The sequence below is a fragment of the Apium graveolens genome, unplaced genomic scaffold, assembly GCF_009905375.1.
Source record: "Apium graveolens cultivar Ventura unplaced genomic scaffold, ASM990537v1 ctg4600, whole genome shotgun sequence".
Classification (NCBI taxonomy): Eukaryota; Viridiplantae; Streptophyta; class Magnoliopsida; order Apiales; family Apiaceae; genus Apium; species Apium graveolens.
The window spans coordinates 49,892-60,020 of NW_027418615.1; the positions used below are offsets into that span (position 1 = coordinate 49,892).

Below are 10,129 nucleotides of genomic sequence, written 5' to 3' on the forward strand. Positions count from 1 at the left end.
GAAGAATGAGACTTGATCTTTAACAGAGTTACCAGCAGGAAAGAAGGCTTTATAGAATAAGTGGGTGTTCAGGATCAAAGAAGAACATGATGGCAGTAAGAGATACAAGGCAAGGTTAGTAGTCAAAGGTTATCAACAAAAAAAGGGTATTGACTATACCGATATATTTTCTCCCGTTGTTAAGATGTTTACAGTTAGAATTGTGCTAAGTATTATGGCTGCATAGGAGTTACATCTAGAGCAACTAGATGTTAAGACTGCATTCTTACATGGTAATTTTGAGGAAGATATCTACATGGTTCAGCTAGAGGGATTTCAGGTAGCTGGGAAAGAAAACCTTATCTGCAAGCTTATAGAAAGCTTGTATGGTTTAAAGCAAGCACCAAGACAATGATACTTGAAGTTTGACAGCTTTATGATGAAGAATGGATACAGCTATGGATCATTGTTGTTACTTTAAACAGTTTAATTTATCTTATATCATATTATTGTTTTATGTTGATGACATGTTGATAGCATGATCAAACATGAAGGAAATCAACACGTTAAAGAGACTAGATGTCTGAGGAGTTTGAGATAAATGATATGGGTGCAGCAAAATAGATACTTTATGAGTATTATAAGGGATAGAGCTGAAGGTACTTTAAAATTATCTCAAGAAAAGTATGTTGAGAAACTATTGCAGAAATTCAGTGTCCAGGATGCGAAGACCAGAAGTACACCATTGGCGAGTCACTTTAATCTCACAAAGAAGCAATCACCTAAAACGGATGAAGGCAAGAAATATATGGCTAAAGTTCCTTATGCATCTGCAATTGGCAGTTTAATGTATGCTAGGACGTGTACAAGGCTAAACATTGCTCATTCAGTGGGATTTGTTAGCTGATTTATGTCTAATCCAGGAAGAGAGCATTGGGAAGCAGTCAAGTGGTTGTTACGCTACTTGAAAGGCACATCCAAGGTTGTACTATGTTTCAGTAATAAAGATGTTATCTTGGAAGGGTTCTCTGATGCAGATTTGGGTGGATGTTTGGATACAAGAAAAAGTACAAGGGGTTATATGTTCATTTTGGGTTACACCGCAGTTAGTTGGATGTCTCGACTTCAAAAGAGTGTTGCTCTTTCAACCACATAAGCAGAATATATGGATATCTCTGAAGCTAGCAAGGAGATGATTTGGTTGAAGAATTTTCTTGAGGAGTTGGGCAAGAAACAGGCGGACAGTGCTTTGTATAGCGATAGTCAGAGTGCTATTCATCTTGCGAAGAATCCCGCGTTTCATGCTAGGACGAGGCATATTCAACTGAAATATCACTTTACAAGAGAGTTGATAAGCAATGATACATTTTTCTTGATGAAAATTCTTTGTTCAAAGAATCCTGCAGATATGTTGACTAAGGTGGTTATGAATGAAAAGTTGAAGCTTTGCGTAACTTTAACTGACCTTCAGAATTGATTGATGAGAAGGCGCTGCACTAGTTAGAGTTATTGATTGAATAATTAATTTTACTAGACTTACAAGAGTGAAGTGAAGATTGGCCAGACTCCAAGTGGGAGATTGTTGGGTTTGTGGAGACTATTAATTAAACCCATGAAAATAAACTATTCAGATTAGTTTATGGATTAGTCTACTTTTCAGATTTGGACTATAATTTTGATTTAGAACTAATTTCTTCTCTTATAAATACTCATGTTATTGTAAAATCATAACACAACAAATTGTGAGAGATCAATACATAATTAGTGCGGCTTGTGAACTATGAATTTGTGAACCACGTAAATCTTTGTCTTGTGTTATTGTCGTTTATTTTCTTGTTCTTGTTTATTCGCTTTGAATTTTGCTTTCGTTGTTGGATACTCAACAATATAATGTGTCTGCAGCCAATCTAATACTATTGCAATTAAGTAAGGTGAGTCAATATCAAATGTTACCGTTTGTATGTTGTATTATTGTGTTCCATCAAAGTGTTTTTAGATTTTAAAATATAAAAAATTTGACAAATATACCAACTTTTGGATATTTATTTGCAACTTTACTACCTTACTTAAAATCTTGCAAATTTACTATCTTTTTAAACACACAAACAATTAAATTGCAAAAATATCATTTTCATCTTCCCATTCCATTTTTTTAACTTCTCTCCCTCTCACCGCCTCTCTGTCCTTCCCCCTATCTTTCTCGTTCTCCCTCGATCTATAACTATTTTCAAACATTTATAAATAGAGAGAGTATTTTAAATATATTTATACTAACTTATTATAACTTTGATTAAATTTTAGAGATACTTTAAAAAGATAAACAATTTAGAATTTATTTATGAAGGGAAAAAAATCAAATTAATAAAAAAGTTCAATTTTTTCAGTTACATTATTTTAAACCTCTAATCTAATATTCAAAAAATATGTGAAAATATAAAAGAAAGGCTATATAATTTACATATCAATATTATATAATATTTGATTTGTAAATGATTACAAATTTATTTAACAATATTTTCAAAACTATAATTTTGAATAAAATAAAAATGAAACAAGTTAAAGAAAATTATTAATATATATGTAGGAGCAAAAATAACCAAACCTTTTATGTACACATTAAGATTTAAAAAATTAAGATTTAAAAAATTTTACTTTGGTGGGGTGGCTTATTTTTTTGATTTTTTCCCTTTCATAAAGTATAAAATCTAAACAAAACATTCTCCAACAAAGAACACACAAATTTTAAGTCGGTAACTCCATAAACGGTAGAACAACTACCACTATTTCTTAAAAGATAGACATGCACCTCTGTATGCGTAAGCTTTTTTAGCTATGTCTATACGTGTCAAGAAACTGCATGCTTATAATGTTACACTAGCTAGTAAAGGGGTTATGTTGTTGAAACATTTCTTACTCTTTATCTACTGCTACTACAATCTAGCACACACCTGATAAGAACCACATTTCATTTCAATTCACTTTACAAAATGGACTCTGTGATCACAAATTTACATTTCACAACTGTCTTGATTAGAGTTTTCCTAAGTTTATCTGTTGTTTTAGTTCTCTTTGCCCCTCTTGCCACTGCGGTGCAATCAATAAGAAATACTACTCATTCAACCGACGATCAGGTTAGTTTATGTTTTAATTTGTTAGTAAAGATTGTGTTTTTGATGATCTTTGATGTTGCTTGACAATTTAAGTTTTATTTGATGAGGCTTGATTAGGGCCGGTATGTTGTGGTTTAGTAATTATTGGCTTGATGTTTTTTTGCAGTGGCAACCAACATCACCTTTTGATTGGAACATTACCGGAAAGTATGCAGGTTGGCTGGTTTTTGCACTTGTTTTTTTTTGGATTATGTAGTTATCGTTTTCTGACTATATATTGATCAGCTGCTGTTTAAAATGAATGTTCAGTTGAAGGTTTATTACAGCTACTTCATGATATTTTTTGTCAATTTTGTGTGTTTGAGTGCTTATTTTTGAATAATTTCTTTGTAGTTGTATTGCATTTGTGGAGGACTGTGGTAATAGTGGAGATTGTAGGACTTAATAACAAAAAAAAATGGTGGTTTTTTGTTAGGTCAATTAGGCGTTAAGCAGAGAATTGGAGTGCACAAATTTGAGGATGTTCCCCAAGTCTTTAGCATTTCAGTTCTTTCTGTGTTGTATTAAGTGCTATACTACTATAGTCTATACGTTGTATGCATGTCTGCACACAGTAATTGCACGTCATCACACAAGGTCTCGAGTTACCGTATGTTCATATTAACTCTTTTGGAAACTTTGGTTTTAGATCTCAATGTATAGTTGTTTTTAATGGCATCTTATATGCAGGATCTTGGCGCTTAATGAATCCCACAGAAAGCAATCCTATAATAAGAAAGTCCAGCAGTGACTCTGTCCTCGAATTGATCAGTACCCCAACAACAAGTAAAGGGGTATATCATGTTAAGGTAATATGTTTGATTCGTCTGAATCTTTATGATTCTTAAAATGGATGCATGTTGTCTGATGCAATAATGTCATGCGAAATCCAATGTGAAAGTAAACGGAACCCTGACAACGTCATCAGTGACGTTCTGAAAAGGAATTGTTGCGATAATAGAAGTCCAAAAGTTTGTGCATGAATTTAAATTTATTATGCATCCACGTGTTTTACCCCGCGTGGGGGCTTTGAACATAAACAACTACGGCTGAATTAACTAGGAAATTAGTCCAATTTAAGTTTCAGTAGTATCCTATAAGGGGTATTTTGGAGTTGTGTATGACGTCTTTATTCTTTCTTTGAACTAATTTCAGCGCGAACCGTGCTGAATTTTGGAACCTTTTTTAAACTGAATGAAGGGGGTGAAAAAATCTGAAATTTGATTTTAAGCTCATGATTATGAATTTATGATATTCCTTTTGCTTGCCAAATATTTGCGTTGTGAATGCAGCCCACCTAGAGAAAGAGCTTGCATTCCACTTCCTCTGTTCCAGTTCAAAACTTGGTATCTTGTATTGGTGGCTAAAAGAAGACTAGTTACTGTTGCAATTTAAACAAACCCGGCTTGTGGTCTGTAGATTCATTTTTCCACTTTCAATCCTAAGTTAACGTTGTTTTCAGATTTGTCATTCTTAGTTGCTGCAAAAAACCCTGTTGGTCCCTGTATGGAAGTATATTAATAGGCTGCTGTTTCTCTTTACAAGATCAAGCCAGGTTCATGGTGTTACAAGATAGAGATGGTTTTGCAATAGAGGAGCAGACTTATTGACCTTTGCAAACCAAGCTACCACTTTCAACAAGGATTGTTACTTCTGAAAATCTTCAACAGATCTACGTTGCTTTGAATTGGCTAGATCGCCTAGTGGATTGGTTTCTGCTGATTGGAAGGCAGAACCGAGGACTACTATGATTTGAATATATTGCACAAAACTTTAGGTTCTTTAAGTTAGAATATTTAGATCCTTACTTGGGCCTCACCTGTTAAGTGGAAATATAAGAGCCTCTCCTTTTTTCTTCTTGTTTTCTGATCACTATTAATTACTGCTCCGCTGTTTGCCTCTTTATGTTGAGTTTCCGTAAAAGCCTGCATCAACTCCTATACCTTGTGATTCAGTTTGTCAAACTTTGTGTGTTTTGTTTACTGGATTAGATGTCAAGCTTTTCTTGTTATGATTTTATGGCTCTTCCATGTTGAAAGGCTTTGGTACAAAATATTATGGGCCCAAGTCCATGATCTTATCAATGGACGACCAATCGGAAGTAATTCTATTATTCGTTCTCCCCTCTCTCTGTGATAAAACCTTTTCATTTAATTAGGGGATACCAACTGACTGAGGAGTAACAACTGTCTGATTGATTTGGTTAAAAATGAGATCCTAGCTTGATTTCTGTGGCTGAAGTTTTTGCCTAGTGATTTCATCTGTAACTGTTTAATTTTTTATAGTTTTCTTCTATTGGGTAGGCACCATACTTGTTTACTTCAGTTTACATTATCATCTTGCATGTTTAGCCTAACTAGGATGTTTGCATTACGCTATTGTTGATTTAATCTTGATGTAGCAGGGGATGGTTATATTCTATAAGGTGTTTGAAGATGAACATAAAGTCTGGGGTGCAACAATCAAAATAGAAGGGGATTATATATGGCCCTTACGACTACTTCGAGCAGTAGCCTACACGTACTGATATGATTTGCACCCGTGACTCCAGTTATAAATCTTATAGCATGCTCAGTACTGATATATGTATAATTATATTGCAGAGAAAAAGCAGGAGAATCTGGATACAAAGATGATTACAATATCTCCAATCCACATTACTCGGTAATTATCATAACAATTTGAATTGAATGTTGTTTTTGGCCATATGATACTTGATAGTAAATTGTTGATTAAAGTATCTCACATCACTAATTGTTATCACAAATTAATAGTAATGTTATTTGCCATTGTATAGTTCCTTATCACGTAATTTACCCTGTTACTTGTGGCACACTGGCATATCATATGCAGCAGCAGGACCGTGATAAGCTGTAGAACTTGGGACTATATCAATGAGATTTAGCAACTACGGGACTTCAGTTACTCATTGTTAACCTTTCTTTTAGTTAAACTAGTCATCTAATAATTGTTAAATTTCTCTAAAAACTAACTTTAATGCATGTGTTTGACTGGAGTTTTGAAATTCATAACTTGAGATTCACATTGAACATTTATCACTATGAATGCACTTATACCTGAATCTCGGGCCACTCTGCATAGGAAGATACCTTTTTCAATTTTAAATTTTGAATTGCTTCACCAATCTAACATGTATCTCTGTTACTTGGATTACGTGTTCTGATATTCGTACATGCAATGCTAAGATTATGATCATTTTATTGAATGAGCTTGTGCAACGTTGTGCTGTTGTAGTGTTTGGCAGTATATGTAAGGTTCATTCTAGTAACAGAAGATATTATTATACCAGAAAACATAATCATGATTCTTTTGAGAGGATATATACGGTTGCCAGTTCTGCTCCAGAACAGTTGCAATCCTAAGCTATACTCTTCTTCTGCATTTGAAAGAAAAGCATTTGTGTACTTGTAAAATAAGATTTCTGATAAAAACATTTGATGGCGTATAACTTTTTTGTGGAATAAAAGTTATGGATATTTATTCTTAGTAGGGAAGTAGTGCTACTTCACACTCACACATCTTTATGGTTTACGTTTTGCAGGTGGTATCCTTTTGGGAGTTATTCTGTGCACGTATGAGTTCCCTAAATTCCTTCCAGTTATTACTCTGGTTGTGCACTCCTACTGGATACCTCAGATCGCCACAAATGTTTTTCGTGACCCAAGAAAGCCACTACAGCCTAGTTACATTATTGGAATGAGTGTAACTCGGCTTGCAATTCCTTTATATATCTTTGGATGTCCCCGCAACTTCATGCACATTAAGCCTGACAGGAGTTGGTGCATCTATTTGGTGGGTTTTGCTGGGTTGCAAGCAAACATTCTTCTTCTGCAGCACTATCTTGGATGTCGATTCTTCATTTTTTGGCAGGTTTGATGTAACTTTTCACCATATATTAGTTCGTGCAACCCTTCTCTATTTTGTTAATTAGTTTATGTAACTCTTCCCTGTTATTTTTATATAAAATCAAGGTAGAGAATGCCTAATCCCTGTATATTGTTGTAAAGAGAGTGCCAACCAATATTCTGAGGAGCTGCAATAACTATAATGCTTAAGGATTCTTAAATAAATGAGGAACCACAATCAATTTCATACTTAGGATTTCTCATATCGATGTGATAAGACATCACTCTAAATCGCTTGTGTTTTTCAAAAAACCTTGATGTAAATTATAATATGTTGTTTAACATTTAGGCAGGGAATCGTGATATGTTTTTTAGAGTGTAGTATTGTGTCAATTTATTCATGAGTCCTGTCTGTATAATGCTCTTTTTCATTGTTGCTTGCAACTTTTGTCTTCTGTAAACCATGGCTTCGTAATTTTTTTCATCAAATTATGAAAATCATATCCTAACTTTGATCTTTTTCTTTCATAGATCCTCATGCAGATGTTTCCACTAAAATATAATTACCATAAACGGCCGGATCAGGATGTAAATCATGCCAGTGACTGTGTCATTTGCATGACGCCCATTGATTTCACTCAACATCCAGATTTTTGCATGGTACTTTTGGACAGCTTTCAGCTTGAAGTTTAAGGCTATGTAAAATTTAGCGAATTAAAAATGTTTAAGGCTAAAAGGTAGCTAGGCACTCCCTGTGTAACTAACGTTGTCCGAACCTATATGTGCAGGTAACGCCATGTGAACATGTCTTCCATTCACATTGCTTACTTAAGTGGATGGATATAAAGATGGATTGCCCAACCTGCACGCGGCGACTTCCACCAGTGTAGTTATAGGGGAACCAGAAATTTTTTTTGGAAGGCCAAAATATAGAACATTAGGATTTTTGCCCGCATTGCTGCGGCGTTTATAACATTAATACTATCCAGGAGTAAATATATTCTTTGAACCTTTATTTTGTTTCGAATTGTTTATTTGACATTAAATTATATATTATATTTTTAACTTTAAATTCATTACCTTAATGTTGTTAATTAACTCGGTTTTGTAACCCCAACTAATTCATTTATGTAAATTAAAGATGTTACTTATTTTGCATTTTTTAATTCCTCAACCACCTAATTAATTACTCAAAATTTCAACTGAGATATAATCTAAACTCACGGTTTATTACTCTCATTCAACCTTCATACTCCAATCTTCTTATACACAGATCTTAAATTATTGTGTCTTAATCGAATTTGTGTTCCTTTTTCTCGATTCCTTTTCTCATATTATAGTTACAATGCTTGTAGCACAATTGTTTCAACTTATAACATATCTAGGGTTTCAGGCACAGACTTATTGTTCCAATTTGTTCTTTGCAGATGGAAAGTCAAGATAGGGAAATAAACTTCATATGTCTCAATTATCCATCACACTTCGAGCAAGGCAAACTTGTAAGTAAAATTATTGCAAAAAAATGTCTGCATGTGTTGTACACTGAGGTATTATGATTTTTTGTAATTTATTATGTAGGAACTTCCTCTACCATTTTATTGATAAAGCAACTTTAGGTGCAACAGGATCAAGTTTAGGTATATTGACCTTAATTGCATTTAACTTTCTTCCAATTACCAAAATATTTGAGTTCTGAAATTTCGTATACAACAGATGTGTCTTTACAGAACTCAAGATCAAATTTTTTTCAAATTTATCAGCCATTATGTCCTTGAAGAAGCTGAATTGGTAATACCTTGTACATTTACCAATGAGATATATGAATGATTATATGTTAATTGCATTTTTACTCATTCAGGAACTTCCGAAAATGTTCTCAGATGTTCACGGTGATACCATTAGTGATGTTATAAACATTGAACTTGGAGGTGGATATCGTTCAAAATTCAAGTACTGTCCTAGAACCTGTAAAATTTATGGGCTTCGTCGATTCTTTGGGAAGTATGATATCGATGAGAACTTTGTAATTTTCTTTAAGTACTTGGGAAACTCTACATTTGCCATCACAGTATTTGATTACCAGTGCATGAACCACTTCCGCGATATAGAAAAATATTTCCGCTTTGAGGATTTCATGTATCCTCCTGTAAATGATGTTGTTATTATCATATCAGATGATGAAAATATTCTTCAAGGTATATATACTTTTACTTTGGAACATATAGCATAATCTATGTTTCCTGATTCATTTAATTTTACATAGTGCATCTGTTCTTCAGAAAATAATGAAATGGAAATGATGATTCAAGCGGAAGGAGATGATGATGTAGAAGAAGGTTAGTATAAAAGTTGTACCATCAGTTCTGCAGTTTCTCAATAAAATGATACTCTGTCTTCTTCAAATTATTTTAACAATTACCTAACAATCTTAAATTTCAGACCATGATGCCTTAGTTCCTGATCAAGACAATACTTTCAGAGTTCGATTGTTACTTTCTCTTGTTGATCAGCGTGGTCATGGAGTGGTATACTTTATATCATATAAAATTTTTAAATACCAAATCTTATCTATTTACTCAAATCGAATTTTTTCCATTTATGCAGTATATTCCAAGGTGGATGAGAACTTTTTATGCAAAATGGGGTAGACGTACTACAGTTTTCTTATCCGTAGGTGAAACACTTTGGAATGTTGATGTTCGGAAATGAAGAAATGTTGCAGGTTTGCAAAGGGCTGGGATAAATTCACAAGGGATAACAATCTCACTGTTGGTCAGATTCTAACCTTTCAGTATATTGGCAATTTCACCTTCGTAGTATTTGTTTAGAGTAATTTCAAAGCATGCATTTGATTACATGTCTAGTTTCTATCTGAATGCAACGAAGAGACATCTTTCGATTTCTTCATATTTTCCAGTAAAATTGATATATTTCTAAGAATTTGAAATTGTAACGGATGTTGATTATTATTTTTAAGTCACCTGTTTGAAGTTATCATTCTACTTACAGTTTTATGTTTGTGGTAATCAAATTCTCAACTTTGATAAAATAATATTGGTCTAAGTAACTATAAATTCATAAAAACATATTAGTAGACTGATTAAACATGTTTCACAAAGCATGATTTTGATAAAT

The 10,129-nt window shown here is 33.5% G+C and overlaps 1 protein-coding gene and 3 long non-coding RNA genes across 4 annotated transcripts; all 4 read left to right on the plus strand.

The window, feature by feature from the left end:
- Window positions 1–2,874: 2,874 nt before the first annotated feature.
- On the plus strand, window positions 2,875–6,040 carry LOC141702081 (transmembrane E3 ubiquitin-protein ligase FLY2-like). The gene is made up of 6 exons (XM_074505780.1): window positions 2,875–3,110; window positions 3,256–3,304; window positions 3,819–3,937; window positions 5,533–5,648; window positions 5,732–5,792; window positions 5,982–6,040. Exons 1-6 carry the CDS (start codon window positions 2,967–2,969, stop codon window positions 6,003–6,005), a joined length of 513 nt encoding a protein of 170 aa, XP_074361881.1. The 5' UTR covers window positions 2,875–2,966; the 3' UTR covers window positions 6,006–6,040.
- Window positions 6,041–6,627: 587 nt separating this feature from the next.
- Window positions 6,628–7,860, plus strand: LOC141702085 (uncharacterized). The gene is made up of 3 exons (XR_012567007.1): window positions 6,628–7,019; window positions 7,526–7,654; window positions 7,783–7,860. It is a non-coding gene; the product is annotated as an uncharacterized LOC141702085 (long non-coding RNA).
- A 3-nt stretch (window positions 7,861–7,863) lies between these two features.
- Window positions 7,864–8,632, plus strand: LOC141702086 (uncharacterized). Its single transcript, XR_012567008.1, has 3 exons — window positions 7,864–7,985; window positions 8,422–8,493; window positions 8,573–8,632. It is a non-coding gene; the product is annotated as an uncharacterized LOC141702086 (long non-coding RNA).
- Window positions 8,633–9,210: 578 nt separating this feature from the next.
- Window positions 9,211–9,668, plus strand: LOC141702076 (uncharacterized). The gene is made up of 3 exons (XR_012567002.1): window positions 9,211–9,330; window positions 9,434–9,519; window positions 9,599–9,668. It is a non-coding gene; the product is annotated as an uncharacterized LOC141702076 (long non-coding RNA).
- The last annotated feature ends 461 nt before the right edge of the window (window positions 9,669–10,129 follow it).